The sequence below is a fragment of the Monopterus albus genome, unplaced genomic scaffold, assembly GCF_001952655.1.
Source record: "Monopterus albus unplaced genomic scaffold, M_albus_1.0 scaffold4.1, whole genome shotgun sequence".
NCBI lineage: Eukaryota > Metazoa > Chordata > Actinopteri > Synbranchiformes > Synbranchidae > Monopterus > Monopterus albus.
In genome coordinates, this window is record NW_018127884.1 from 4604489 (window position 1) to 4620837 (window position 16349).

The window sequence follows — 16349 nt, forward strand, 5'->3', positions numbered from 1 at the left end:
CGCAGATAAAGGCGAGGAATAGAAGAGCGGCTCCTGGTCACCTAGGTCAGATTAATCTGAGTAAAAAAATTAAACACTCAGTTGCCTGCACATTGCATCTTCTTTTCCTGTTTAAAATGGCAAAGTTTGGAATATTTTTTAACCTGTGGTTGTATGTATCACAGTCTTTCAGTCTAAATGGCATTTAACTCAGCAACATTTAATAATTGCTGCCAAATATAGTACGGAAAATAGAAAAAAAGGTGCTGCAAGCAACTAGAAAAGCTCAGAATTTAATTTGGGTGCAAACTATGGTCATTACTTTGTATTAAATTGTTAACCCAGCTTCTACAGAGCCATCCTTCCCAGCTCATCCATGAAAAGCCTTTTGAGGAAATCTTCCTCTGACCTATGAACCCTTCAAGACTAACAACTGTTAGTTAAGCATGTAAACATGTGCTGTAAACAGGCACATGTTTGTGTTGAGGATGCAGTAAAGGAGGTAAAAGTAAGGAAATCAGGATGGAAGGAAAGAAGGAAGGAAGTTTTCGACCAGAGGATATGTCACAACCTCAGATGAAGCACATCTCATCTAGTTCTTCTACAGTATATTTATAGCGACTGTTTACATGACTAAACAGGATAGTATAAAGGTGACTAACAGAGATGTTCACCAAGTGGAATAATGATTAGGTGTCACTTAAAGAAAGCCCACCACCAAGCGCAGGTGTTCTACAATACACTGACACGTCTCAAGGAGCTGGACCTTTTTATTTATGCATGCCAGCACTAGTAATTACATATTAAAAAGCTGGAATTATTTAACTGCACCAAAAAGTCTTCTGGAAATGGTAGAGGTTATTAAAACTGTTGACAACGAGGAAAGGTAATTGCCTGAAAATGAGCGATAACACACTGTTGTGCTCAGAATGTTCTTTCCCCCCAGCTCCCTCTTTAGCGTTTGCATTGTGCGGCATCACCCGGGTGTGTAACCTATTGCGTTCCGATTGCTCCCTTGCAATTAGTGCCCTTTTTGTCCTCACTTCAATAACGCCATGATTATGGAGACTTCAGGAGTATTTGCAGCATCCAACAGCTGTTGTCTCAGGGACTACCATTTGAATGACAAAAACATGTTTTCTCTCTGCATTTCACTTCCCTGCCTGCCTCTTGTAATTATTATGTTTTATTTGGTGTGATGATGGGGTCTTGTTTTTAGTGTGTCTGTGATTAAGATATTCAAAGGACTCCTTGGAGTGTGTCACAGTCATTTTCTTTTTTATCAGTCTCAACTTTTGATTTGTTTCCCGTGCGGTGCAGAGTGGATGGGAAATTAGACGGCAGCCTATCATTGTCTGACTGTGATACTGAGAGTTTTATCTCTGAGACAGAAATTTATGCCTGAATTAAAGAAATATACAGTATCTAATGTTAAATGCAGGAGTGAAATTTAAGCTGTTTTTTTTTATCTACTTAAGATATTCTAATTTTCTTTAGCTTTTCAGACTGTATAAATCATTACAAGCTGACAGTGATTTGTGTGATTTTCAAGTAACAGTGGGTAATCCTCATGCCACTGCTTCATGAAAACTTTCAGTTTGTAGGAGCTTCAGACTAACATCCCTGGGATAGAATTATTAAAATGACTGCTGTAACTGTCCTTGACAAGATCTCAAATAAGTTATGTTTTCAGTTCTCATGTGTTTTTAACAACATATTTATTGTGAACATAAAAACATCTTCCTTACTGACCTTTTATAGAACTTTTTTTAAAATAGTGCTTTCAGATTTTCAACACTTACGGCATGTTTGGTTAAAGAAAGCAAACATAAGTGTTTTGATAAGCTTATTGGCTTGAGTCAAAAGTGCAGAGAGGTAAAAAGAACCTTACTCCCAGGTCAGGTTTCCTATAATTAACATAAGGACTTTTAAAATGTAGTTTTAATACTGTAAAGCTATTCTAAATGCTTATACTGTGACCAGAGCTTTAGTTCTATTTCATGTCATTACTTAGAGTCACTCTTTAGTCTTTTAAATGTTGTACCTTTTAGTTTTATTATTGCAGTTAGATTTTCCTAATGTCCTGTTTAGTGTTCTGTGGAGTTTTTAGTTCTGCTTGACTAACGGGATTATGACAGATTGTAAAAATGTACTCCATTCAAGCTGAAACTTGTTTAAAGACTCTAAACCCCATTTACTCTGTTTCTCTGCTCTTCACTGCAAATAATATTGTTTCCTTATGCGATTCACTGTACGGGCCTCTGCATTCTGGTGAGGAAATTATTTATATTGTCAGTGTCAGTTGATCATTGATTTGTTGTTTCCCTTGAGGCTGGGACAACTAATATACAAGGCCAATGCTAAAGGCGAGGTCTCTTAGTCAGTTCCCCATGACTTATGGCTAATGCGACTTTGCGAGTTAGCCCTCTTTCTCTGCCAACGGGTTTTCAACACAACAAACGCTTGAACACGAGTATCATCTTTCTCCCAGGAGAATAGTGCACACAGAGAAGCTCAGAATGTGGTGGCAGACAGTTAAAACATTTTCATTGCTGACAACACAGGGTAATAAAACACCCACTGCTGCATGTTGTAACAAACCATTTTTGTGCTCTAAGGCAGTCACAGCCTTTTGGAACATGCTGGCGTGTTTTGTTGCATCAACAAATTGAGTGATTGAAGACATTTAGATAAAAGTGTAGGAAGCCTTTTTGATCAAGTGGTGCTGGTATATTTGCTAACTATAACATACACATTGGGCTTCATATCTTGATGGCAATCTTGAGAGTCATTTGAACGTTAGTGTGTCATAAATTTTTAAGATCTCCCTGATTACTGTTTAATCCAATTCGAAAGTGATTATATTAGATTTATTTGCGACTGTGTCTATTCAGTGTTCCGCTTAGTGATTTGAACTTTTCTACACTTTAAAATGATCATTTGAATGGACTACTTGATATAAATCAGCAAAACGCAAATTAGTAACCAACTTTCCCCTCCCTTTTCTTCTCAATCTCTGGCATTTATATCTAACTAAAACTCAGCATTACTGCGTGAACAACTAGACAGCACTCAGAGAACGCAAACCTCCGCCAAGTCAGCTCACTATCCCAGTAATGCCGTTACAAAAAAAGCATTCTGATGATAGCTTGACTCTCATGATTCCTTGACCATGCAAACCTACCCCTTGCACCTGGAATCAGAGGTCACAATATTAGTTTGAAAGTTATTCAAGAAAAAAAAAAAACATTTCACTAATGGCAGTTTCCTTAAGTATGTAGCTGAAGATCTGTCAAATCTGTTGACATCCTACCGAATCAGCAGAGTCACGGCTAGGGTTTAATTTTAGTTTCAAGTCCGTAGCAGTGTTTGCTGTCTCACAATAGCCAGTTTTCCATGAGCCCCATAAATGTGAATATTCTGGATCACTGCATCCAGATTATTACTTGGATCCAGATTATATCTGGTGTGTGGTAGATCTTCTGTGGATGCTAGAACAGTATGTGATTTTTTTCTCAACAATTGTAGGTATTGTGTATGGAGTTAGAAGCAAAAATATTGAAATCAGCCCTATCTCATAATGGTGAAGAGTCATTTTAAAAAATCCACGGATCCGGATGAAGGTTCGGATCAGCGACAAAGTCTAATGGATTGCTTTGTGTGCCATAAAAAAAACAAGTCATCCAAATTCTTTATTTACTTTTTGAGTTATGCTGTGAACCATCCAACCAACAAACAAACACACACACACACACTGGCAAAAACATTATGGTAGCTCCACCTCGGCAGAAGTGATAAAGAAAAAAATGTAATTATTATCTGTTGTATTAAAATGTCAAAGCGATAACTGTGGGAGTGAATGGTATGAAGAAAAAAACACAGAAACAGAATCAGCCAAGGAGCAGAAATGGTAACATAACTGTATTTTCCTTTAAGACTGTCAGGGAGTCAGTCGGTGTCAGGACAGATACTTAATGGTAACCTGCCTCTTAGCTTCAGGACTGAAGTTTATACTGAACATGATACTCTGGCAGCCCTGACTGCCAGGTGCTGAAAGCTTTGTTTATGTCACAGATCAACCAAGAAACATTCCTTTGTTGAGATTTATGAGGATCATTGGCTTTGTTTTTAATACAGTTAAAAAAAAAAAAGTATGTAGTCTAATCAAGCCAACTCATCTGTGGTGTAAGTGTATCAACCGCTGTGACTGTGGGATCACTAAATACCTGCGTAGGAACGCTGTATGCCAGAGATGACAGTGCTGATAGGAGATAAACATATAAAATGTGCCAGTTTTACATTTGTGATGATTTTTCTTTCTTCCGAGTGCCACTTACACACCTTAAAAAAATTCTGAAAAGTACAGGGCATTCTTCCAGCCATACAGCACCAGCCACACAGAAGGGACAATGAGACCCAGATGGGTTTAGTTATCCAGAAACCATTCACCTCTCAATGGAAACAAATCTTGGACACACAGTCCAGGAGTTTTGTCTTGTATGTTGCTATCTGTGGTAGCTGCAGAGTGGAGAGGGTCTGTGCCAGGCAAGGGTCCGCAGGGACCACTGGAATCGCTGGGGCTGGAGGAAGTTGGTCTGGGTCCAGTGGGGCGATCTGGGCTTGGTGACAAGCCAAGCTGTCTACTGCAGGGACGCTGGGAAAATGTAAATAAGAGCCTGATAAGGGCTATTGTTTTCATTCCATTCTCATCCCAGCTGAATGGCCTGCTCCCCAGTCACAGAGCATTTTATCTCGAGAGAGGGAGGGAATGTGCTGGAAGGAGTGGGGGTGCAAGAGATTTAAGAGCCCCCTTAGGAAAATAAAAATAAACTTAATGGACGCTTCGATTTGTTTAAGCTAATTCCCCAGTATGTGATGTCCTACTTTAAGAACACTCATCTTTAAGCTAAAAACTTTATGTTGTCCTCTAAGTGTCTTGGATAATTATGTTTGCCTTTCATTTGCAAATCCACCAACACTTGATATCCAGTAAAACTGGTGAAATGTGAATCTTTTATCAGAATTAATTTGTTATTTTATGGTGAATACAGTGTGTATCAATTTTTGACATTCTCTGTGTCATAACCTGACAGTAATTATTATGTTGATACTAACCAGTGTTTCTATTGGCATCTATAATTTCTCCAGAGAAAACAGACAGGCATTTTAGAAACTGAAATAGCATTCCTCCTATTAATCTAAATTCTTTTGAAAAATAGGCTGTGGAAGGGTGCTTTGAAAAAAGCCAGACATCTGACTCATTTACTGTTTTACTTGAGCACGCCTGTGCAAAAGTTGCTCTGCTTACCAAATCCATGTTTGGTTGACTGTTTTGTCCATGCTGTTCAAGCACTGAAAGGTGCTTGAGAGTTATTTTATAGACTAATCAGGGTCATTATTCACCTCTCCCAGGTGAAAGGCAGGGAGGACAGCAATGCATTCCAGCTGTAGTCTCTCCTGTTGGAGGACTTGGCAGGTTGTGTCTGGCCCAGCTGAGGGGATGGAGAAGTGAGGGAGCGCCAGCTCTCCTGGGAGGGAGGTGGAAGGGAGGGGGAGGACTGGAGTAGAATGGAAGCTGGCACAACATTATCTCCAACAGTTGGTGCATTCCTTAATGATCAAGTGCTGGAGCAGCCTCTGTGATGAAAGTGTATGTGTATGTGTTTGTGTGTGTGAGAGAGGGAGCATATGTGTGCATACTGTATTAACATATGTTGACTGTGTTTGTTTAATTCCCCTTTAAACCACTTGAAAAACAAGGCTTTTCTCTGCTTTAAGGGAGTCTGTGTCATGTACTGATATTGTTGCCTGTCTGAGGATTATGATTTGAGGGGAGTTTGTTGTTCTCGGGGAGGATGCTGTCTCACCCTCTGGGTGAGGTGGAGGGAAGAAGAGCTGAGTTCTGCTACCCTCTCTGCCCTCAACCCCTGTTTTAAGATCTGTGATCTTTGTGCCACAGAGGGAGTTAACACACACAACACACACAGCCTTTTCTCTCTCCCTCTCCTAGGGTCAAGGGGACAAACTGTGAGTTGGGAATTGGAAAGTCAATAAAGCAGAAGTAATGTTATAATGACCCTGAGTTGAAGATGTCCTGTCGACCTCCATCACACTGGAGGAAGTGGACAATCAAACAAAATGGTCACTCTACTTGATGTCTCTGAAAGCTTTCCTTAAACAAGGCCACAAGAACTACTGACCCCCTGTTACTCCCAGTTCTTCTGAAGTCTGTGTGTTTGTCAGAGGGAGCACCAGTGTTTGGCTTGTAGAACTGGAGAGCAAGAGATGTTACCGCAGGATAAAAGAAAACAACACGTATGTGTTGTGTGTTTGATGTCAATGATGATAATGGTGAAACTGGAAGAGTCTAGAAAATTGCATCATGTGACAGACCTTTTTCCATCTTTCTTCCTGTTTCTCTCTGTCTTGTGCAATGTAGGTTAAAAAAGTTACATCACACTGAGAAAAACAACTTCAGTGACATCATCTGTAACATGAACATACTTATGAATTGTGTCCTTTGAGTACCAGAACTATGTTCATGGATGATCCACTGTTAGACACTATGTGGTTTGGCTAATTATTGTGGTGCTCTGGGGCTTTGTGGTGATATGTAAAGTGTTTGCTTGGGTTTGCATTTTGCTCTGCATCAAGAGAAACACAATTAAACAAGTTATATCATCCTTAGGTAATATATGAAACTGGAGGGCAATTTCTATAGAAAAAGCTGTTCTCCCAGCACTGGATTGTACAGGAGTGCTGCTTGTTTTACCAGACCCAACAGGGAATGGGTGCTGCTTGTCTGGAACTGGTTAAGAGTGGAAGCACTTTGTGGAGACAGTGGCTCAAGGTGGAGGGATGGAGACTTAACTAGTGCTGTTGTTTGATGGGAACAGGCTGACCCCTAAGCAGCGCGGAGATGGTGGAGGCTTGGGTCAGCTGGCCCAGTGTGTTCTTTATCAGCTACCCCAGCAACGGCATGGCAGATTGCAGCCATTTCTACCCTGATTCATTGTCTGCTGGACAAATGTTAATTGTTTTCATCATTGTGAAAGCTATGTGAAAGCTTAGATATAGATATACCAAGTCGCACACCTTGCCTCCTACTTAATGTGTGTCTCTTCCTTCATGTTATCCCCACAGTGGGTGCTTCCGTCCTTGCTCCACCCTTAGCTCATCTTTCAACTGTCAGAGTCCCTTTAACGTTTATCGTGCGATGCCTCTGAATAAAACACCTCTCTTTTATGTGATTCATTTCTCTAATTTTCATTTAAATACAAAGACTTAAAGATTCATAACATTCACAAAACTAAAGCAATATAAACTAAATTCAACATACAACATTCCATAATCATAAAAATGGCTCTAAAATAATTTATTCATTCACATTGCATTATATTTCTTTACTGTTCTTTTCAGAATCCTCATGTATGGAGAATCTCCTGTCTAAAGACTGGAAAGAGAAGATGGAGCGGCTCAACACCAGCGAACTTCTGGCAGAAGTAAAAGGTAGGACAGTAAGCATTGCATCAACGTGTCCGTGCAGATTCTCAATCATCCAGGTCATAGTAAGCTGAAAAAACTTCGAAAAATCAACTGGACTAGGTTTTTAGGTTGAAGACGTTTCATCTCTCATCCAAGAGGCTTCATCAGTGCTGCCCAACTGGCGTTGAGTTGGAGATATTTATCCCCCTCGGTGGTGTTTCAGTCCTTTGATGTCCAACAATGTCCCCTAATGACTGCGTGGTTATAGCCCAGTATCGGTGAGAGTCATTACCTGTCTTTGAACCCGGCATCGGTCCACAGGTGAGGGTTCAAAGACAGGGTGATTTTTTCAGCATTGCATCAAAGCAAGCAGATTTACCGCACAAACAAAGTTGTGTTAACAAGCTCCTCATTCCTATCAGACAAACATAATCTATGTACTGTATAATCTCAGAAACAGCCTTGTGCTCATAAAACAATGGCCTCTGGCTGCCCTCTTTATTCATTTCTCTCCTTCCTTATCTTTTGTTGGAATGCCCGACTGTGTCCAAAATTGTCTCCAGAACTCCATCCCATTTAGACCAATTCTGAAGCTCACTATGCTTGTCAGTAGTTTACTGTTGTTGTCCCTTCAGATGACTCTAAGCCTATAAGCTACTTTGCTCTGGCACATGCAGTGTGTTCATGCCGCTCTGGTAATTGTTGCTTGGTGTAACCAGAGCATGGCTGAGCTGAGAGAAGAGGAGCTGCTCAGAGAAGAGAGAAGATGGTGCAGAGACCCACAGAGCAGTCTCCTCAGTGAGCCTGCATTTGAGTGGAATGCCTTGACTCTGACAGTGAACGCCCTGCGCAGCGTAACGAGTGCAGCCCAGCAAAGCACAAGTCAGCACTCCCCCAAAATCTCTGTTTATGACAGGGTGAAGGTGGGCTGAGGATGGGCAGGGCTGCTGCTTAGTCCTTAGCACTGACTGTTACTGAGAGCTGGTGTGTTTATACAGCACAGGAAAGCACAATACCAGCTGGCTGATAACACCAGGCTGTCACTGGCTCCTGCACTCTCCCACAATGATTCACTTCAACAGACAACTCACTGTGCTTTGATTTTATTTCTTGGAAACAATTTAGACAATTTGAACACAGACTATTCTCAAAATAATTCTTAAATGCTTTTTATTAACAGTTTGTGGAGATTCTTTTCACAAACATAGATCACAGTATAAAATAAAAAATCAAATTTTACAGCTGTGCAGGTTATTTTTTATATATATATATAAAATCTATGTCACAAACAGTAAATAAAGCCAATGTTTGATTTAAATTTTTGATTTATGTTTTCCCTCCACTTGCAGAGGGAGGGAAAGAAATGCTGTTGAATGTTATAACAAGTATATTCATTGGCAATAACCTTAATGAACTGAAGGATAAATCATCGCTTGCTAAACTAAATTCATTGTACCTGCCCTAGTATACTGTACACCGCTGTAGATCAAAGTGCACCGGGTAAAATGTTTAAAATGATTTAGCCTTTTGAAAACTGGCCTGTTAAATTACAGGCAGGACATTTCTTGTGTTTGATGAATGAGAACAGGAAGGTTACTTGGTGGTCTGTAAACAGGTCTGGAGTCTGATAATAAACAATATGGCCTCTGTCTGTTGATGAGTTATGGCGACACTGTATACACCACAGTTACCAGTATAAATGCTTCTCCTATCAGAGTGGCAGCCTTAGATTTTTAATTAGTATGCCATTTCATATGACTGTAGACATTTCAAAGGGCTGCTTTGTGCTCCCCCTTATAAATGTCTCTCTCTCTGCGTTTGATGTCTGCCTGATGTAAATATGGGCAATTAAAAAGAAGCCCAGGGTTGGAGATGCACAAGGTCCACCTAATTAAAACACAAACAAAGGTACCAAGCAGAAAACACCTTATGATTGAGATCTAAAGTGTTATGATGAATCAGAGGTTCCATTAATTGTTGGGTCAAAATCAGCACAAAAGGCAAGCATGTCTGTTGGTTTTAAATGAATGACAGAAAATAAAGAATAATGGCTCACATACAAATAAAGACTACAGCACCTACTAGCTGAATGACCTTGTATATTCTATGCTGAGTGCTCAATGTAACTTCCACCTAAAACGTGTCTATATACATATACATTTTAGAGGTACTTTTATTTTCTCTTTTCATTTTCTTTCCTAAGTGCACATTCCTTTTTCCCGTTTACTTATTGCCTTATGGAAGAACATTGTCCATGTACACTGAGAGCCACTGTACCAGAGTTAAGTTCCTTGTGTGTGCAACTCACATAGTCAGTAAAGCTGATTCTGATTCTGTTTCCTCAGCCAAGCATCCCGAGCACCTTGTAGGTTACCTTTTGACATTGTTCCATCAAAACCTTGAACGACAAGTAATTGTGTTATTGTGGAGGCAACTGATGTGATCTGATTGATGAGAAAATCATTTTTCTCATTCTTAGGAAACAAATAAAGTGAAAGACAATAGGTGTGACAGAATTTGACCCAAGGCTTTACCAGTGAAAAAAAAGACATTCTTTAACTGCAGCTTTGTTCAAACCTGCCCTGAATACTTTATCCTGTTGAGGTGAACATGCACGTACAGTAAACAAACAAAACAGAACAATACTATCAACAACATCAGAGCTTTGCCTTTAAAGGTCTGTTCACCCAACCCCTTTATTCACCCCTTATGGATGACACACACGAGTGTTTCACTACATAATGTGCTGTTTCTGGAGCAAAGACATTTTTTTAGACTTACTAGAAACAAATGCAGTAATCCAGTCAACGCAGTAGAATGGCATTATTAAGAGTTAATGATTTCAAAGCTCCATCTGCCTTTTCTTATATGCTGTTAGGGCTTAGCATCAGCAGGGGCAGGCAAAAAGGAGAGTTTGTGAAGGAGCATTAGTGGCGGATTTCTTTTCACCAGTCAATTCCAGAGCTAACTATTTGTTTTCATACCTAAGCTTAGCTGTCAATCTGCAACGGTGAGGAGGGAGATGAAATCTCCTGAACAAAACCACAGAGCAAGAAAGGGAGGCCGACTGGAAGGGCTCCAAACCACAGAAAGCAGCAGATAATAGGAGGCAAGGTGGAAGAAGGAGTGCAAGAGGGAAAAAGAGAAAAATATTTTAGAAGTGGATACTTAGACTCAACATTTATAATTATATACCTCAGAGATTACTGTCTTCAAAGAATGCAAAGCTCCTACAGTATTCATCACGATTTAGAATGCTTATTGTGCCATATGTTAATGTCATAGAGGATGCATTTATATATACACACATACACTTTGTGATATGTATACAAATAAAGCACACAGTGTCCTGTGGCAGATAAGGTTGCTCTCAGCAGCATGCTTGCTCTTTGCAGGGTCTTTGAGCCTCATACTCAGCAGAGCTGTTTAAGTTTCCCTGCTGAGTGCCAGTTTCCCGGCCCCCTGTTGGGGAAAAAAAGGCAAAATGCTCATGCATTTGCTCAAACTGAAGGAAAATATGTAGTTACTAAATTGGAACACAAGCTGTATTCATTCTCTTGGAATTTGCCTCCCCCCGCTCCCCGCCCCACAAAATAAATAGATAAATAAAAATAAGAAAAAAGCTTAACATCGTACACTAGTGCCGAAATGTAAGCTGGAATTCGGAAGCAGAAAAAGCAAGGCTTCTGCACTGTCACAATCAATTTGAGAATGGTGTCTACATGACAGTGGTCGGGTGCACATGGACCGTCCTGTGGCAGGCAGATAAGTGGAAGCTGTTTAGGAGGAGAATACAGGGCAGGGCAGGGTGGCAGCTGAGACTGATTTGGTGCTGGCCTACCTGGCTTTACTGCTGCACAGACAGAAAAGAGCTCACTGTGTGAACACAGAGTGCATATTGTTCAGCCATAATGGAGTAGCTTCAAAATATGATTATTCACGTTAAAATGTAACTTTATTCGTAATAGCTTCCATAAAGTGCGGTCTTGAGGCTGGAGATACAAAGAACAATATTTGTGCATACATTTCCCAGGGACACTGACTTACAGTTTGTAGCTTTAGAGACCAAAGGAAAAGAATTGTGTATAGTTGATTTCAAATGCTTGTGTGTTTTTATAACATACTGTATATGAATATCATATATATTATATTTTACCAAGTATACAAAATATTTACAATCAGGGCACAAAACTGTATTTGTCCAGGTCGCTCCAGTAAAAAAAAAAAGCCTCAGTTAGCATTTTCTCCACAACACTTTGCCCTGTGCATTCAGGAGAAATATGAGCCACAGTAAATCATTCATCCTCAGGCCACATTTGCCAGATGAATGTATGAGAGTGTTGGACTGTATGTTTTTCTCCTCTAATGAATTGAAGAATTTAGCTTGTGGCAATGGAGGTAAAAAAAAAGTGCTGTGCTTGTGTGTGTGTGTGTGTGTGTAAGACAGGGATAGAATTCTCTTTGTGTTTTGAGCCTTGGCTTGTTTTACTAATGTACTGTATATACTATACTACTGTATAATGTATATAGTAAGTGTATATTCCATATGAAACCATGGCGTTAATCCTGCCTTTCTTTGAAAAGAATTTAAAACATTTAAAAGGCTGACAAAACACACCTATGCTGTTTAGAAGAGGACACCCCCTCAGCAAAATAAAGCCATGAAAAGCTGCTGAAGGACTGATCTCCAGTACTTGCAGACTAAGAATGTAAATGAATACAAATATATTACTTACATATGAACAGATAATGTAACCTGAACAGATGCAAACAACACTGAACCATTTCAGAAGTGCAACTCTAGTAGCGAAGAGAGGCTTTCAAATTTTTATCAATAACATTTAATTTAATAGACACTTTCAATGAACTTTATCTTCACCTGGACCTCCCTCCATGTGTAACCTCCACCTTTTAAAAATGATTTATTAACCTTATTTTGTCAGTAGATTTCTCCTTAGAACAACTAAACATTCATGTTACTGGCATGAAACCAGAAGAATTTTAAAAAATCCACTGGTGCAGGAAACTGGTCATTAACAGTGAAGACTCCAACAAAGAAACAGTTACCTTTATGTACACTATTTTATGTTATCTTTATGATGACAGCACACGGAAACTGATGAGCTAGAGTTAAGAACCATCTCAAAAGTCATCCAAAATTTCTTTGAGAACCTTTCAAATGTCATACTGAATAGCCGTCTCAATTTTGTATAGACACTTTAAACCAGATTAAATTCCTTTAGGTCCTCTACCTATTGCATGCACAACCTCCATTTCTCAACGCTTTCAATCAACCTTAAACAGACCTCTGCACATCACACAAGCTGCGGTTTTTAACAAAAATCCAGTGTTTGAGATTGAAGAAATTTGAAAACCTGACTGACTGGGCCATCACATCTTCTTTTCAAACTCATGATCATAAACTCACTTTCCAACATAAAGCCACTCTGACATTCTACAGGTAAAGTTTAATACGAACGTGTATGATATCTGTTTAGGTCTAATGACTATCACTTGTCTTGACTGCATGAGGACTAAGCAGGTGTTCTTAAATACTGCTGTAATTTGCTAATACATGTACTGGTCTCAACTGTCTTTGCTCCTTGTTCAGCTTCTTCAGTCTGTCACCTGTGATCTGCACCAAACCCAGACAAAACACAGGCATTGTAGAAACATTTATCCATCAAAGACAACAGTCTGAAAGTCCTTTGAAAGCTCTCTTGTGCACAGACCAAGGAAACATGTACATTCTGCTTTAATTATCAGCTCTATACGTAGGTAAAAACCAATGAATAAATGTTCTGTGAAAAGAATGAGATAACATCTATCTCCTAATTCACTTCCAAGGACCTGCAGACAGTATGCTGTTGCCTTGATCACTGTCTCTACATGCTTTGTATGAGAGAGACCTTGAAAACTCTGTATGGCTTTTATATTTTAAGGGCACAGGGGTCAGACTCATCATCATAAAGAATATGAGAGATGAATAGAAGGATCGGAGACCATCTTTGTTTTCATGTAATTATCTTTGCTGTATGCTGCTTTGTGTAGATATAACATCATCTATGGTGTCAGGATCTTGGGTTTGTCACTCTGTGTGACAGAATCAAAGAACGATGGATTCAGTTATTGAAAGAACACAATTAAAGTTTCCGAGCTGAGTTATTTTTTGTCTTCACTGTGAATTTCAAGGTCATTGGCATTCCCAGACAAGTAATATGTTCAGGTTGAGCTTCTATCTTGGCTTTGATGAAGTACCTTGTTCAGGGTCATGGGCAGACAGTGAAATGATGGAGGTTTTACAGTGGCAAAAAGTTTTGTGAGCCCTTTGGAATTATCTGGCTTTCTTCATTAATTGGTCATAAAATATAATCTGACCTTCATCAAAGTCACAAGTATAGACAAAGCTAAACACACAAAGAATTATAATGTTTTGTGCCCTTCTTGAATACACCAATTAAACATTCATAGTGCTGTTGAAAAACTAAGGGAAACCTTGGATTTGATAAATCATTGAGACTTCTTTGGCAGCCATAACCTCAAACAAGTCCTTCCAGTAGCTATGGATCTGACCTGTACAATGTCCTGGAGGAATTCTGGACCATTCTTGCTATCTGGTGTAAACAGCTCTCTTGAGGTAATTCCACAGCATTTTTGTTGGGTTAAAATCTGGTCTCTGACTAGACCACCAACAAAATCATCTGTTTGAATTCATTATGTATAGAGTCACTGTCTTTCTGCATTGCTTCAGCTGTGGACAGCCACCCTGACTTTATCTTGTAAGATAGCCTGATAAACCGGGGAATTCATTTGTTCCGTGGTGGCAAACTGTTCAGGCCCGAAGGCAGCCTACTGTGTGCTCTGTATTTGTGTTTGTTTTACACATCAACAATTTTGAATCGTTAAGTCTTATGAGATCTAGAAGTCAAAATAGCTTTGACCTACACTTGTTATACATACACACTAGCAGTTCCAAAAATTAATTTGCTGTTAAAAGCCCAAACATAAGTTGAAGTTGTTTTAAAAATGTGCCTGCAAATGTAACTTTTTTAACAAGATGATGGGTAGTTTCTGAGTGTGAAATAATCATGCCATAGAAAAGCTCTGGGACTGAGTGTCATTACTGATACTGGATGACATATGTTTGTGAGTCATTGCTCTTGCGTGTTAATGGGGTTTTATTGGCAAGATTAACAGCTTTTATATCATGGCAGAGGCAGCAAGCCAGGTAAAACAGCTGTTGCTCATATTGTCTTGATTGTAGGACATGGAGACACGTTAACACTATATTACTAGAAACACCTGGCCTTGTAGCATTGCAGAACAGGTGTATAATAGTAGTTAAAAGTAATGGGGTACCAAAAAACAGTCCTTGTCATTCTAGCTTGTTCTTCTGCCAATGTAAATGCTCACTATGATTTTCTGACCAAAGGATAAAAGTTTAGTCATGTTCAGGAGAGAGTCATGACATGTTCCATTAGTTGACTAAACCTTACCCAGGGGCACTATATGTGAGAAAGCAAATGCCAAAGTCAGCTGACCTGGACTTTAAGCAGACTTGACTCTGCCAGATCCCTAGAACAAAGTCCACGTCTGAGTGAGCTGGAGTGAGCCCATATGACAATACAGCAGCATATAATCCAGAGTATTCACACTAGTGGGCATGTTGATGACACACATCAAGCTAAATGAAGTGTTGATAACATTCTATCATGTTACTGGCGTGAAACCAGAAGAATTAAAAAAAAAATCCAATGGTGAAAGAAAACGGTCATTAACAATGAAGACCCCAACAAAATATCTAACTGGCGACACAATAAGAAATTACAAACTGGCTACTTGACCGTGTCATATCCCACCTTCTGTGCACTCTAACCAGGCATGCCCCCAGTGCATAACCAAAGGGAATATTTCCAGTAGGTGAGAACACATCTGACACTGACTACCTCCTGTTGTGTGCAACATGTGTGAAAGCGCAACTCCCAACAAAGTCGAGGCCTGATTCCACAGACGTGTGAAAATGCCTTAAGACAAATCACCAACCATTACTCAGTGGCTATTGAAAGTTGAAACTTTTGTGATTTAAAATAAATTAATCAAGGATTTGGTTTTAGCATCCAAAAAAACTACAGCTCCCATGAAATAAAACTTTTAATAATATCTATAAACTTACTAACACACTTTCCTTCAGTCATTTATTCAAGCATTATAGTTATAACACAGTGCCCAGTCCTCTCTGTCCTTCTGTTATTTCATCCATGGTCTGAATGCACTGCAATCCCTCAACTCACCTCTTTTGTTGAGCTATGACATTTAGCCTGCAAATTTTAAGGCTTATGGGGAATACAATTGGTCAGCCACAACATTAAAACCTGGTTGAAGGAGACCTATCGAGGGGTAGGATATATTACTATATGCAGCAAGTGAACAGTCCATTTTAGAAGTCGACATGTTAGAAGCAGGAAAAAGGGGTAGTGTAAGGATCTGAGTGACTTTGACAAGGGTTAGATTGTGATAGCTGGATGACTAGTCAGGGGATCTCCAAAACAATGTCTTGTGGTCAGTGCCATGGTCAGTACCTACAAAAAGTGGTCCAAGGAAGTACAACCAGTGTACCGGCAACAAGGTCATGTATGTCCAAGGCCCACTAATGTGCACTGGGAGCGAAGGCTAGCTCACCTGGTACCATCTCATAGAAGAGCTAGTGTAGCACAAATTGGTGACAAACTTAATGCTGGCTAATTTGGACAGGTGTCAGAATGCACAGTGCATTGCAGCTCACTGCTTATGGGGCTGCATAGTGGCAGACCAGTCACAGTGTCCATACTGAACAAGGTTTTGTTCCAAGGCTTTAGTTTTAGTTTTTAGCAATGTCAAAAATGTCA

At 39.6% G+C, this 16349-nt stretch overlaps 1 protein-coding gene across 1 annotated transcript in view; it reads left to right on the forward strand.

Moving 5' to 3' along the window:
- The window catches only part of sox6 (SRY-box transcription factor 6), a 139010-nt gene that overhangs the window by 61742 nt on the left and 60919 nt on the right, over nucleotides 1-16349 (forward strand). The window contains exon 6 of the mRNA XM_020607245.1: nucleotides 7399-7488. Coding sequence (XP_020462901.1) covers nucleotides 7399-7488 — 90 coding nt within the window. The remainder of the gene's footprint in view (nucleotides 1-7398; nucleotides 7489-16349) is intronic.